The sequence below is a fragment of the Macrobrachium nipponense genome, chromosome 39 (genome assembly GCF_015104395.2).
Source record: "Macrobrachium nipponense isolate FS-2020 chromosome 39, ASM1510439v2, whole genome shotgun sequence".
In the NCBI taxonomy this organism is placed as follows: Eukaryota; Metazoa; Arthropoda; class Malacostraca; order Decapoda; family Palaemonidae; genus Macrobrachium; species Macrobrachium nipponense.
The window spans coordinates 20,749,655-20,765,672 of NC_061099.1; the positions used below are offsets into that span (position 1 = coordinate 20,749,655).

The 16,018-nt window shown below is 43.3% G+C and overlaps 1 protein-coding gene across 4 annotated transcripts in view; it reads right to left on the minus strand.

Moving 5' to 3' along the window:
* Positions 1 to 4,539: 4,539 nt before the first annotated feature.
* The window catches only part of LOC135210186 (torsin-1A-interacting protein 2-like), a 181,248-nt gene continuing 169,769 nt past the window's right edge, over positions 4,540 to 16,018 (minus strand). For all 4 annotated transcript variants that reach the window (XM_064243018.1, XM_064243016.1, XM_064243017.1 and 1 more), the window contains one exon: positions 4,540 to 4,804. In XM_064243018.1, the coding sequence (XP_064099088.1) occupies positions 4,589 to 4,804 (216 nt within the window). In that variant the 3' untranslated portion in view covers positions 4,540 to 4,588. The remainder of the gene's footprint in view (positions 4,805 to 16,018) is intronic.

Sequence of the window (16,018 nt, forward strand, 5' to 3'; positions counted from 1 at the left end):
TGGACCTGAAGAATACGTATTTTCAGATACCCATCCATCAGTCCTCCAGGAAGTACCTTTGCTTTATCCTTGAGGGGATGATGTTCCAATTCAGGGCACTTTGTTTCAGACTTTCAACCGCCCCTCAGGTGTTCACGCGAGTGTTCACCTTGGTGTCAGCTTGGGCCCATTCAGTTGGGATATGTCTCTTGAGGTATCTCGACAACTGGCTAGTCCTGGCGAGCTCTCTTTCGCAGTTACTACAGGACAGGGATCAACTTCTCAATTTTTGCTTCGATCTGGGGATTGTGATAAATCTCGGGAAGTCAGATCTCATTCCCAAGCAGCGGATAAAGTACCTGGGCATGATGATCGACACAGTAGCAACACGAGTCTTCCCTGCAGACTTGAGAATCAGCAAGTTCAAGAAGGCAGCTCAACTGTTTCTGTCTTGACAGGAACAGCCAGCTCCGCTTTGGCAAGTCGTGATTGGTCACCTGTCGTCACTAGAGAAGCTAGTCCTTCACGGGCGTCTTCACCTGCAGTCTCTGCAGTGGAGACTAAAGGAGTGTTGGTCACAAACTCGGGATCTTCAATACTTCCTCATCCCTCTTACTGAAGAAGTGAGGAAGGATTTAGCCTGGTGGCTAGACAACAGGAACCTCTTAATAGGAGTGGGGTTCTACAGCAGACTTTTCATGGTGGAGAAGGCTACAGGGGCCTGGAGACTGGTGATGGATCTCTCTCCCTTGAATTGATTTGTTTGCCAGACTTGGTTCACGATGGATACGGCACGCTCCATGCTCGCCTATATCAAGGAGAACGACTTCGTGCTTTCAGTGGACCTGAAGAATACGTATTTTCAGATACCCATCCATCAGTCCTCCAGGAAGTACCTTTGCTTTATCTTTGAGGGGATGATGTTCCAATTCAGGGCACTTTGTTTCAGACTTTCGACCGCCCCTCAGGTGTTCACGCGAGTGTTCACCTTGGTGTCAGCTTGGGCCCATTCAGTCTCTTGAGGTATCTCGACGACTGGCTAGTCCTGGCGAGCTCTCTCTCGCAGTTACTACAGGACAGGGATCAACTTCTCAATTTTTGCTTCGATCTGGGGATTGTGATAAATTTTGGGAAGTCAGATCTCATTCCCAAGCAGCGGATAAAGTACCTGGGCATGCTGATCGACACAGTAGCAACACGAGTCTTCCCCGCAGACTCGAGAATCAGCAAGTTCAAGAAGGCAGCTCAACTGTTTCTGTCTTGACAGGAACAGCCAGCTCCGCTTTGGCAAGTCGTGATTGGTCACCTGTCGTCACTAGAGAAGCTAGTCCCTCACAGGCGTCTTCACCTGCAGTCTCTGCAGTGGAGACTAAAGGAGTGTTGGTCACAAACTCGGGATCTTCAATACTTCCTCATCCCTCTTACTGAAGAAGTGAGGAAGGATTTAGCCTGGTGGCTAGACAACAGGAACCTCTTAATAGGAGTGGAGTTGCACACTCCCACCCCCAGACATGCTTCTGTTCTCGGATGCATCGAACGAGGGTTGGGACACACACCTAAAGGAGTTTCTGCATCAGTTGTCAGTACCAGGTGCGCGAGTGGGCTACGGCTCACTCTGTAGAGCTGTCAGCCAGATACATTCAAGGCAAGAGAAATGTAGTGGCGGACAAGCTCAGCTGCCAGAATCAGGTGATTGGGACAGAATAGTCTCTACAGCCAGATGTGGCGGAAAGGCTGTTCAACCTATGGGGGCGTCCAGTGGTGGACCGGTTCACCATTCACCACACAGCACAACAGAAAACTTCTGGTTTTCTTCTCTGTCATGCCGGACCCATGGGCAGCTGCAAAAGTAACGTTGCAACATCCGTGGGACAACCTCAAAATCTACGCCTTTCCCCCTTTCTGTCTTATTTGCAAGGTGATCAGCAGAGTGCTGGTCACCAGCAATCTTCAGATGATCCTGGTGGCTCCCAATTGCCCTCAGACCGTTTGGTATTCCGATCTGTTGGCTCTTCTCTCCAAGGCACTGCAAAAGTTTCCCCCTTGGCACAACCTTCTATGTCAACTGCATGTAAAACAGTATCACACAGCAGTACAGTCCCTGTGTCTTCACAGCTGGCAATTATCCACCATCTCTTGTGAGTGAGAGGGTTTTCTCGCTGAGCAGCAACAGAGATGGTAGGATACCTCAGACAGTCCTATACAGCAGGGTACCAGGTAAAGTGGTCATCTTCTGCGGTTGGTGTAGTGGACAGGGTCTCTCTCTGCTCAGAGCCACTCTTCAACAGATTGCGGATTTCTTAGTCTTTCTTTGCCGAGAGAAGCTCCTCTCTGCCTCTGCGGTTAAGGACTACAGGTCTGTCTTGGCCTTGGTCCTGAAACTGCAAGGAGTGGATATTTCCTCTTCTATGGAGATATCTCTCCTTATGAGGAGCTTCAAGAGGGCTTGCCCACCCAGGGAACTCAGGCCTCCTGAGTGGGATGTGACTCTCGTCTTAAGGAGCTTGACTCGTGAACCCTATGAGCCTCTCCGAGAGTCATCAGACAGGGATCTCTCAAGACCATCTTTTTGCTGGCCCTGGCATTGGCAAAAAGAGTAAGTAAGTTTCATGGTCTCTCTTATGGTGTCAAACATTCAAGGGGATGGGGATCTCTTACGCTAGATTTCATCCCAGATTTCATAGTGAAGACTCAGAATCCTTCTGTCCCTGATGATAGATTTGAGTCCTTTACAATCCCCTCCCTAGAGGACTTCTGTGGTAATGATGCAGACGAGATGCTACTTTGGCCCGTTAGAGAACTTGTCATCTCCGGCCTGAGTGTCAACGCCTCTTCGTTAGCACTGGGGTGACCAAGAATGAGGTGTCCAAAAAGACTATCTCTTTCTGGCTTTGTGAGGTGATCGGGAAAGCGTACTCCTCCAAAGGGAGGTTTAACACTGGTACCTTTTGCCCAAGAGCCCACGAAGTCAGAGGTATTGGTCCTACCCTTGCATTCCTCAAGAACCTGTCGGTTTTGCAGGTATTGAAGGCAGGGGTTTGGTCCAAACAGACCACCTTCACCTCCTTCTACCTTCAGGATATTGCCCATAGGTTCATGGAAACCTTTTCCTTGAGACCTGTGGTGGCTGCTCAACAAGTTGTGCAGCTTACCCAGCTCCTCTAACTGGACAAGGTTGCATCTCCCCTTTGTGTAACTGTATGAATGGGTGCGAATGAGAATGTGACTGGCTTCTCTTCCTCCTTCATTTTCCTCTCTTCCTAAGGGCAGAGAGCTGCGGTCGTCACATGCTGGAAAGGGCAGTCGATGCAGGTAAGCTATATGTATGAGCTCCATTCTTTCCCTTTCATCAGGGTATAGAAGCATATATCCGTCCCTCCCCTAACAAGGGGGGAAGAGGACATTAGCATGAAACAAACCCCATACTTGTATATTTGTCATCTTGCTTCTGAATATAAGCTCTTGTTTGCTATTCACAAGAGGCTACGCTTGCCTCCCTCTAATGAATTAGTCCAAGGTCTGGCCATTGGTCTTGCAGTTCTCATACTCCAATCAATTGGACAGAGGCCACGTTCTACCCCTTGCTCTTATGACCAGGGTGGGATTCTTGGTTGGGCAAACACCAGTCTGTCCACATGACTAACAGACTCCTCCCGCCAATCAGTAAATCTTCCTTATGTAAAGGACCGAGGGTTTGTATTACGCGTAAGAACAAATCCCAATTTTTTTTAAGTAAATTGTATTTTTCCAAACTATACAAACCTGAGGTCCTTTACATATATGCCCACCTCATGCCACCCCTCAATCTGTTCCTGGGCCTAAAGCAAAGTGGAATGTTTATGTTCAGTCGGGCAGGACTCCTGACTATCGGACAAGCAGTTACTCCCTAACTACCTTGTTGTTATTCTCTTACGACCAAATTCCAGCCTATGCTGAAAGTAATTCCGTATGTAAAGGACCTCAGGTTTGTAAAGTTAGGAAAAATACAATTTACTTTAAAAAATTGTGATGTTTTGTTTAACACTTTAGCTTTTGTAACCAAAACTAACTATTAATTTGTGCCATGCTTTTTGGAACAATCTATTACTCTATCACAGCCTTATACTACAGTTATCTGGATACTTTTAAATGAAAAGATTAAGATACAAAATAGGATTTTTATAACTTGAGCTATTATTCAACTTCTTACGGGAGCACCTGAAATTTAATAATTTTCTTCATACTTTACCAGAGCTTATGGAAAATTATTTAGAACAGCATCTTAATTGCTATACTAAAATGAATATGGTTTTTCTATACACAGAACACTAAAATATTTATCCAGAGAGGTAATATTCTTTACAGCAATAATTTTTTTATCTCATCATACCATATGAAAATATACTTTTCCAGAGAGCATATAATATTCAAACTATTTTTATATTCAAATTACATTTCTTTACTCACAACTATTTAAGTATAATATAATACAGTAGTATCACCTGTCATTTACTATGTCAATGGCCACACATAATTGTATCAAAATTTTCCACACAATATTGATTGTAATAAAGCACCATGTATACTCTTCCTTTATCTTATACACAATAAAAAAAGACATGAAAACACTTCATAAGCTTTCACAAGCATAATTTAGTCTTTCGGCGGACTCAGGTTTGATTAGCACCGGAGCATTGGCTACCCGGGACACAATAGCCGACACATCTTTTTCTTGCAGCTGCTCTCCCCATATTCCCATCAAGTAATCATCAATTGTATTTTCCAACCGTTCCCATGATAAGTTTTCATACTTTCCAGGAATATGTATCACCAAGATGATCACTGCCTAAATAGAAATACAGAAAATCACTGTCAGAAAGCTAAATGTGACAGTCAATATTATATAATGAATCAAAATAATGGCATTAACAACAATAATTATTAAATATTCACATCAAGGCAAACGAGTCAACAACATTGATGATAATAATTTGTATCTACAAGCTAACTAAAGACCTTGTGGGCAATAGACAATGGGTGACAAAATACACTGATACGTATAGTACAGGCAGTCCCCGGGTTATGACGGGGTTCCGTTCTTGAGACGCGTTGTAACCCGAAAATCGTCATAAGCTGGAACATCATAAAAAATCCTAAAAAACCTTACTTTTAATGCTTTGGGTGCATTAAAAACTATGTAAACAGCATTCTTATTGCATTTTTCATAAAAAAAACCTTCAAATATGGATTATTTTGCATTTTCTATGTCATATTTCTTGTGCCAGATCAGCGTTGTAGGTGTCGTAACCCTGGAAATAATTTTTGAATATAATTGAAAAGCGCCTTAACCTCTGAACGTCGTAAGCCGAACCTGCCGATAACAGGGGACTGCCTGTACTTCCAAAATATTCGAAACCCCCTCCCCCCAAACTCAATTACCAACTTCAGTGTGTAATCTCCAAAATAGTTTTAAAAGTACAGTATGTATTCAAAGGAAGCTAACTTTTGCTTATTTCAAGCTTATGTTTGCATGCCGCTACGTAAATAAGGGGTAGCTAATGGAGTAAAGAGAGAGTGGCAATAAGAAGCCATCCTACAATTATACATCAACAAAAAACAATATATATGTACATTAAAAATTACATAATATAAGATTACAGATATCAGTATTAAAAGAATAAAAAATGGTAGGTAAAAAAAATAATTCCACAATTGAGAGAAAGTGTGTTTCAGATACTATTTTCAGATATTTATGGGTGGGTATTTCAAGAATAATCCTAGATCCAACATATTTATTTGTGTAGTGTGATTGCTTTAGCTGAACAAGGTTGGTCTAGGATTTTGCTAGAATATTCATAAGATATCTTCAATTGAAATGAATATGCATCCCTCTTAGACCTACTGGTGCAGATACTTGAAGGATCACAGTATATACTATATACCCTACTCTTTTCAAGGAGAATTAGCTTATATCATATCATCTATTGAAAGGTTAGGGGAAATTCCCAACAAAGTACAGGGTGATGGTGTAAAAATTCATGTTAGATACTTAGCAACAATGAACAATCATTCTTTCAGAATTAAATTTTAATTGCTATTTCCGACACAATGGACTGTATAGGAAGGGAGAGGGAACTGAAATGAAAGTAGTTACACTATAATTAAATTGTTCATACAAGCAACAAACCTTTGGTCTTGACAGTAGTATAATCTTGTAGTGCCACCTGGAAACCAGTCAAAGCAATCAAAGATTGTAAAGCAAGGAATCTGTGGCACCTGGCAACTCAAGCGTACACGAGGTGAAAGCTGGTCACTGACCGGGCATGGTAGCTCAAGATGCATCAGTCTTTCTTTGACCACCATGGACAGCACTAGTTGCGTTTGCGCTCTCCTTCTCAAGCTGGTTTCTTTGTGATTTGCTTTCAGTGTGTGTGCCTGCTTGTCTTTTAGTATTATGGATTCCACCAAGAGTTCTACGACCTGTCAATGCAGAAGCTTTTCCTGCAAAACTGCAGGCCACATGTCCAGTTATCTCAGGAGATCTTCGTCAGTAGTTTTCCATAGCAAGTGGGCTGTCTACTGTGATTGGTGTTGTCGACGGGGTTTCTCTCCACTGTTCTGCAGATAGTGGTTTTCCCGATCTTTCTTAGGGATAAGAAAAGTCTTTCTGTCTCAGCTGTCAGAGGCTACAGGGCTGCCTTGGGCTTAGTTCTGAGCTTGAAGGGCGTGGACACCTCTTCATACTCAGAAATGTTGTTGTTGTTGCTCCAGAGTTTTGAACAATCCTGTTCACCAAAAGAACTCTAACCTCCGACGTGGGATCTTACTCTGGTCCTGAGAAGTCTCACTTGAACTCCATTCAAGCCACTACGTCGATTGTCAGACAGGAATCTGACTCTGAAGACAGTTTTTCTGTTGGCCTTGGCTTCCTCGAAAAGAGTTGGAGAGCTTCATGGCTTCACTTATGATGTGAAACACACCAAGGGTTGGGGGGTCTGTGGCCTTCAAATTTGTCCTAGAATTTATGGCCAAGACTCAGAAACCCTGGGTGCATGATGACAGATTTGCCTCATTTTCTATTCCCTCACTGATTGAGTTTGTGGACAGTGATCCGCGGGAGTTATTGCTTTGTCCCGTCAGAGCTCTGCGCTGCTATTTAAAAACTCATCACCTACAGCCTAGGTGTCATAGACTTTTTATAAGCATGGGCCGGTCCAGAATGGAGGTGTCCAAGAACACAATTTCATTCTGGCTGTGTGAGGGGATTAATCAGACATATTCCTCACCTGCTAGTTCTGTCACTGAGTCTGTGCAGGCTAGAGCACATGACATAAGAGAAATGGGTTCTTCTCTGGCATCTAAGAACAACTTGTCAGTTCATAGGATTTTGAATGTTGGTTCCTGGCTTTGGCAAACCACGTTCACTTCCTTTTACACGAAGGACATTACCCACACAGCCTTGAACACTTTTTCTTGGGTCCATTGGTGGATGCCCAACAAGTTGTGTAGCTCATCCAGTGAACCTGGTGGAGAGTTTCTATCTTACTTAAGATAACTGTGTGGAAGAGGGAATGAGAGTTACCTGGTCTCCTTCTTTCTCTTTTCTCCTTTCTTCTTCCTATGGGCGGGTTGAGGAATAGACACATCATATGCTGGAACTGGTCTGATACAAGTGAGTGTGGCAGCCATACTGGTTGCAGTTATTCGATTTGTTCCTGTACAACAGACAAATCTGCTTCACAGTAGCACATACTCCTCTCTCTAGCAAGGGGAGGAAGGAATGGTGACAAACCCCTGTGGTCTACATGGTTTGTTGCTTGGACAGACAGATTTTGCTTTAAATTCCACAAGTGCAATGAATCTGGTCATGTCTCATTGTGTTTAAACCCAGCAGGCTGAGTTTTTTTACATTTTTGGTTATCAATTCTTTATGGGCTCCGACCCCCTTCTTTAGAACTCGATCTTCAAGAAAGGATGATCAGGTGGGCTGAATCCCCAGCCGGTTCAGGGTACTTGTAACTCCCTTCAAGTATAAGTCTATCCTATTGTTAAGACCGAAGGTTTGTTCCACTTATGAACAAATGACAAAATTTAAAATCAATTTGTATTTTTCATAGCTAACAAACCTGAGGTCTTAACGTTTACTGCCTGCCTCTAGTTGCCCTTCTCTTATATAGGGTTGGAAAAAAGACTGACACATCATGAGGTAACAAGCCTGGTCCACCAACCAGGCTTGTTACCTTGTATATGCTTCTACCTTATATACATGAGTTGCCAGATGTCACAGATTCCTTGCTTTACCATCTTTGATTGTTTTAACTGGTCTCCAGTTGGTGCTAGAAGATGCTTGTTACCTTGTATATGCTTCTACCTCATATATACATGAGTTGCCAGATGTCACAGATTCCTTGCTTTACAATCTTTGATTGTTTTAACTGGTCTCCAGAAGATTATCCTATTGTTAAGACCTCAGGTTTTTTTTAGCTATGAAAAATACAAATTGATTAGAAATTTGTCATTTGTTCCTACAAGATATATAAACCCTCAATCCTTTACATTAGGAATTGCTTTACGGAAGTAACTACTGTCTGGTAGGAAGGTAGACCCACCTGCCAGGATGTAAACAACTTCGTTTTGTCCTTTGTCCTTTGTTTTTCTTTCTGTATTTCCTCTTCTTTGTCCTTTCGCTAGCTTATTGGATGAAGAGAGGGGGTGGGGGGGTGCGTGTGGTGTTGGTGTTTGAGGGATCTCCTTTCATTTCGAAGGGTGGTGCCCTTGGATGCGAGTAGAGTATCCTTTTTTAATCATATTTTCTTATTTTCTTTCTTTCACAGGCTGACAGTAGATGGAACGATATCTCTTCATGTTGGCTATCCTAACCTCGGGATTGTACCTGTAACTCGTTAGCATGAAGTGACATTGGTCCTCGAGTGTGTGTACTGTTCCCCTGCTGAAAATCATATTAATTTGCCGCTTCGTTACTGGACAACGCCTTCGCAGCTGCCCTGTGATTATTAACTCTACTTCCGCTGGTAATTATGCCTCATCCTGTAGAAGAAGTCTCGCAGAAGTTAAAGTAGAAGTGCATCAAGTGTCGTCATCTTCCTCTTCGTATTCATCATATTTTTCTTCAACCACCTCCCCTTTGACTTCTAAGGCTCCCTGCCAAACAAAAAGGTAGTTTCCTCTCCCCCTAAGAAGTCTCATCACAGACTTCTAAGGGTCTGTCTCTTCAAACTGAGGAGGCAGTTGGGTCTTCTGTTGGCTCACCTGTTCCTTCGGGAACAGGAACTGTTACGCTGTCCCCAGGGTCTAGTGTGTCAGGAGCCGTAGAAGCAAAACTTCAGTTTGCGCTTCAGCTGCTAGTTCTAGAGGTTCTGTCCCTAAGACTTAGTTCCTGTCGGGTGCTAGTTCCGGGGCCAAGTGCATGCAAATCTATGCATTTGCGTGCATCCAGAATCGATGATGCTGAGTCTGCTCATCGTCACAACTCAGGCTCACGTTCATGTGACCGACCAGTCTCGGTGGCGGCGACCGTTGATCCTGCTGTGCAAGAGTTTTGTAACCCTCCTCGGGGAAGCGTTTCTCCAGGATGAGAATGCTCTCCTAGACTCGTGTAGTGGCCATCACTGCAGGCTGATGCGTGCCTATGACTTGCTTCCCCTGCTAGTTCTGCTAGCAAGGCAAGTGAGAGCATCCAATTTTCCTCACCTGTTCCCTCCATTTCCTATGGCTATACTGGGAGGGGCGAGGTGAATAGGAGCGATCCTGTAGTGCTCTCCAAAGGATTCAGTGTTGGGGGACTATGTTTCTGGTAGGATCTTAGGGGCCCACAGGATGTACGTCCTCATCGAGGAACGATCTTCTGTCAATGACAGCAAGGATTCTCACCGTCTCAACACCTGGTGTTTAGATTCTGATGGTTCTAACACCTGGAGGCTATGTTCTCCCTGCCTCTTTCTGTTCTTTGGACAGATTCCAATTCTCAATCCCCTATGGGTTTTTACATTTTGGGAGCCTCGAGTACATATTCTGTTGAATTGTACTAGCATTCTATTCTTAAATGTTTGCACTTAGGACTGGTTTTTATGCCTGCTCCTCCTCGACTTCTACAGGATCGTTAGACGAAATTCTGGGGTCTCGCCGAGTGCTTAAGTTCTTAGGTTTTTCTAAGACTCTCCGAGTGTTTTGGTGTTTTTTTATCTGCAAACACTACGGCGAGACAAGAATTCCTGATAATTATTACAATACCTGGGAATCTTGCTGAATGCTTGAATTCCTTGGAATTTCTGGCATTCTCAGTGTTATGGTTTTCTCTTAATTTCTACACACTTGGGCGAGACAGGTATTCCTGATAAATGTTCCGATAATTGGTATTACAATAGCTGGGAATCTTGCTGAACACTTGAATTCCTTGGAATTTCTAGTACAGGCAGTCTCCGGTTATCAGTGGACTTGGTTATTGGCGATCCAATTTTATGGGGATTGTCTAGCACCATAAAATCATTGATTTATGGCACCACAAAGGGCCGAATTCCGGTTATCTGCACCATAAGGCACCAATAATAGAGCTATGGCACCATAATATACGTACTTAGTAGAGGTGCCATAACCGGTTATTGGCACCATAAATAGCAGAGTTTCGGTTAATGCCGGTTTTTGCTTATCGGCACACCCCTGGGACTCAAACCCCAGCTGATAACCGGGGACTTCCTGTATTCTTAGTGTGTTTTGGTTTTCTGTAATTTCCAAACACTCAGGCAAGATGTGCTTCTCTGATAATTGTTGTTACAAAAATTGAGTGTTTCGCTAAGTGAATAAATTCCTTGGAATTTCTGGCATTTTCTGAGTGTTTTGGTTTTCTGTGATTTCCAAACACTCTGGCAATGGATATTCCCAATAATTAATACAATAATCAGGAGTCTCACCGATTATTGTCTTGCAAGAGCTGGGTTTCATGCAGAGCACGGGAATTCTTATGAATTCTTCCACTAACTATCACGAGTGCTTGGGTAGTGAGAAGAACCTTTACCAGTACAGATGAGTTCACTCTTCAGTCTGGTTTGGGGTTGTGCAGAGCTTGGTACTGCATGCAACACCTTTAACCCATAAACGCCGACTGGACGTATTTTACATCGACATTTTTTGTCTCTCGGGTGCTGACTGGACGTATTTTACGTCGACATACAAAAGTTTTTTTAAAAATTCGCGGAAAAATACTTTTAGGCCTACCAGCCGAAAACTCTTGAATCACGCGCCTTGGGAGATGCTGGGAGTTCACGGATCAAGGTGTTGTTTTGCTTACAATCGTTATGCAGGCGCGCAAGCGCGAATTTCTTTCTTGCCGCACTAAAAAGTATCAGTGACACATCTCAAAAATTATTTCGTCACTTTGACATAATTTTTGTACCATTTTAAATTAGCCGTTACATGGAGTATTATATATGAAAATGTGCGCATTTTTATGTAAAATAAAAAAAAAAAATACTCATGATTGTAGCTTTTATCAGTTTTGAGATATTTTCATATAAATAACGATAAGTGCCAAAATTTCAACCTTCGGTCAAATTTGACTCTACCGAAAATGGTCGAAAAACGCAATTGTAAGCTAAAACTCTTATATTTTAGTAATATTCAATCATTTACCTTAATTTTGCAACTAATTGGAAGTCTCTAGCACAATATTTCGATTTATGGTGAATTTATGAAAAAAACTTTTTCCTTACGTCCGCGCGGTAACTCTTCCGAAAAAAATCATACATGCGATTGTGGTAATGTTTGCACCATTTTAAATTAGCCGTTACATAAAGTTTTATAAATGAAAATGTGCGCAATTTCATGCACAATACAACGAAAAACAACCCATGGTTGTAGCTTTTAACAATTTTGAAATATTTTCATATAAAAAATGATAAGTGACAAACTTTCAACCTTCGGTCACTTTGACTCTACCGAAATGGTCGAAAAACGCAATTGTAAGCTAAAACGTTTATATTCTAGTCATATTGAAGCATTTACCTTCATTTTGCAACAAATTGGAAGTCTCTAGCACAATATTTCGATTTATGGTGAATTTATGAAAAAAGGATATTGTTAAGATACAATAAAGTTTTGTACATACTTACCTGGCAGATATATACTTAGCTATAGACTCGGTCGTCCCGACAGAATTTCAAAACTCGCGGCACACGCGACAGGTAGGTCAGGTGATCCACCATTCCCGCCGCTGGGTGGCGGGGTCTGGAACTATTCCCGTTTTCTAAGCCATAATTTCTCTTCCACCTGTCTCCTGAGGGGAGGCTGGGTGGGCCATTAAATCTGTAATATATCTTGCCAGGTAAGTATGTACAAAACTTTATTGTATCTTAACAATATCATTTTTGTACAAGTAACTTACCCAGCAGATATATACTTAGCTGATGGGCAGCCTTGGTGGCGGGCAAGAGACAGCTAAAAACAAAATAATACTTAACTAAATACATTAAAAAACAGGGAAAAAACAACCTATGTTCTTGGATAACATAATCCATAGTTCCTACCTTATTGGGCTGAAGACTTCATGACTACTGTCGATGAGTCTGCTTGCCTCAAGAGTTTCAACGAGGAATGAACCTATGGTTGAATAACTCTTTGGATCGTGTCAATGGGGGCTAGCCCGCTTACGCGACAGAGCCTATACTCTGGATCGTAACCAATGGGGGTGGGGCTGACCCACTTACTGGGAAGGTAGAGCCTTGACCTTTTTGTCATATCAATGGAGACTCGCCCTCTTACATGACAGAGTTAAGGTTATTAAACAAATCACAAAGAGCACTGAAGCCAATCCCGATCACCTGACCATGTTAGTCTTGTTACAATCTATGAATTGTAAGAGGGTCCCTATTCCCTCTGACAATTAACCAATAAAAACAACCACCAATAAACATAAATTTAAGCCTTAAACTAAATAGGAAGGATTAGCCTCAGCCCCTTCTCCCAGCACTGAATTCGCCGAAACATACGCTCCCAGAGCAAAGCACTTTTCGTACGAAATTTTAACATCTCTTAGGTAATTCGAGGCGAACACCGAATTACATCTCCAAAATGTCGACTCTATAAGAGCCTGAAGCGACCATGTTTTGTGAAATGCCATCGACGTAGCTATGGCTCTCACTTCATGAGCTCTCACTCTGAGAACCTTGAAATGCTCTTCTTCGCATTTAAGGTGAGCTTCCCTTATTACATCTTTTATGAAGAATGTAAGGGCGTTCTTAGAAATCGCTCTTTTAGGATCTCTTACAGAGCACCAAAGACTTTCTTCTGTACCTTTCAGCAACTTCTTCTTCTCCAGGTAGAACTTGAGTGACCTGACTGGACACAAAGTCCTTTCTAGTTCTCTCCCTGTTAATGAAGATATTCCTTTTATCTCAAAGCTTCTTGGCCAAGGCTTTGAGGGATTTTCATTTTTCGCTAGAAAAAATGGTTGAAAGGAGCAAATCGCTGAATCTTTCTTAAACCCCACTTTACTTCCAAAGCTTGCAACTCGCTCACTCTCTTGGCTGTTGCTAACGCAAAAAGGAATAAAGACTTTCTTGTTAAGTCCCTAAACGAAGCTGCGTGAGACGGTACAAATTTTTCCGACATTAGGAACTTGAGGACCACATCCAAGTTCCAGCTAGGCTTCTTGATTACATGTTCTTTCGTGGTCTCAAAAGACCTTATAAGGTCATGAAGATCTTTATTGTTTGTCAGATCTATTCCTCTATGTCGAAAAACGGAGGCCAGCATACTTCTGTAACCCTTCACTGTTGAAACTGCCAGGTTACAGTCTTTTCTCAAATATAGGAGAAAATTTGCGATTTCAGTTACAGAGGTACTGGAGGAGGATATTTTCTTTTCCCTACACCATCTTCTAAACAACTCCCACTTCGATTGATATACTTTAGAAGTGGAGACTCTTCTGGCTCTTGCAATAGCCTTCGCCACTTCTCGTGAAAAGCCCCTTGCTCTGACAAGTCCTTCGACAGTCTGAAGGCGGTCAGACTTAGAGCGGGGAGGTTTTTGTGAAACCTGTCGAAGTGGGGTTGTTTGAGAAGATCGTTCCTTAGTGGAAGCGATCTTGGAAAATCCACTAACCACTCCAGCACCTCTGTGAACCAATCGAGAGCCGGCCAAAAGGGAGCGATGAGGGTCATTCTTGTTCCTTCCGAGCAAGCGAACTTCCTCAACACTTCTCCTACTATCTTGAAAGGAGGGAAGGCGTACGCGTCCAAGCCCGTCCAATCTAGCAGAAAGCTGTCTACTGCTACTGCTTGAGGATCCGAGATCGGGGAGCAATAGGTTTCTCAATCTGTGGTTTCTTGTTGGTCGCGAACAGGTCTATATTGGGCCTTCCCCACAGATGCCACAGTTGTTGGCAAATCTGAGGATTGAGAGTCCATTCCGTGGGTAGGACTTGATCTTTTCTGCTTAACAGATCTGCCCGGACATTTTTCTCTCCCTTGTACAAACCTTGTGAGGAGAGAGATCTTCCTTTTCTGTGCCCAAATCAGCAGATCCTTTGCTGATTCGTACAGGGAAAAGGAATGCGTCCCCCCTTGCTTCTTTATATAAGCGAGGGCTGTTTGTGTTGTCCGAGTGAATCTGAATCCCCAGACCTGAGACCTGTTCCTCGAAATGAACCAAAGCTAGATGAATGGCAGTTAGCTCTTTCTTGTTGATGTGCCAGGACACTTGTTCTCCTTCCCAAATGCCTGACACTTCTTGCGAACCTAGGGTCGCTCCCCACCCTGAATCTGAGGCCTCTGCAAACAACGCTAGGCGCGGGTTCTGTAAGCGAAGGGAGATTCCTTTGCTTAATTCCTGTGGATCTAACCACCAACGGATATTCTCCTTGATCCGTTTCGAGATTGGAAAAGTCTCTCCCAGATTGTTGGACTTCCAACAATCCCACTTCTCCTTCAGATAAAATTGAAGGGGTCGTAGGTGAAGGTCTTCCTAAGGAAACGAACTGTTCCATCGAGGAGAGGGTCCCCAGCAAGCTCATCCATTCCCTCGCGGAACAATGTTCTTTCCTTAAGAAGACTGACACCTTTTCTTAGGCAGCGTTCTCCTCCTTTCCTGCGAAGGATACGCTAGAAAATCCCGAGAATCCATCTGAATCCCCAGATAGACAATACTTTGCTGGGGAGTCAGCATGGATTTCTCGTGATTTACTAAAAGTCCTAAGGACTTTGTCAACTTTAGAGTCACTAAAAGGTCCTCCAGACATTTTTTCTCCGATTGGGCTCTTATTAGCCAATCGTCCAGATATAACGAGATCCTGATCCCTTCCAGATGTAGCCAATAAGCTACATTCTTCATGATGTCCGTAAGACTTGAGGGGCAGTCGAAAGTCCGAAGCACATCGCTCGGAACTGGAACACTTTCCCTTGGAACATGAACCTCAGATATTCCTTCCCCTTGCTGCCGGATGAATTGGCACATGGAAATTAGCATCCTGAAGGTCCAGGGACACCATCCAGTCCCTGGACGAAGAGCAGATAGAACAGAGGAAGACGTCTCCATTGAAAATCTCTTCTTCAAGACAAAGAAATTCAGGGCACTGACGTCTAGAACTGGTCTCCATCCCCCGATGCTTTCGGTACCAGAAATAGCCGATTGTAGAATCCTGGGGACTGGAGATCTTGAACCAGTTCTACCGCTTCCTTGGAAATCATCTGTTCCACTGCTTGCAACATAGCAAGCTTTCGGACCGGATCCGAGTATCTGGCGGTTAACTCCCTTGGAGTTGTCGTCAAGGGAGGATTTTTCCCTGAAGGGGATTAAGTATCCTTTTTCCAGGATAGAGAGGGACCAGGAGTCCGCTCCCTTCTGCGCCCAGACTTTGGCAAAGTGGAGTAGCCTGGCGCCTACTTTCGTCTGGAGGACTTGCTGTTCATCTAGACTTCCCGAAGGACCTTCTAGGATGGTCTACTCTTTCTCTCTGGTCTTCGACCTCTAAGAGGGCTCTAGAAGAGGAGGCCCCTCGAAAGGGCTGAACAAAAGAGGGTCTCTCTTTCTTCTCTATCGGCACTGCCGG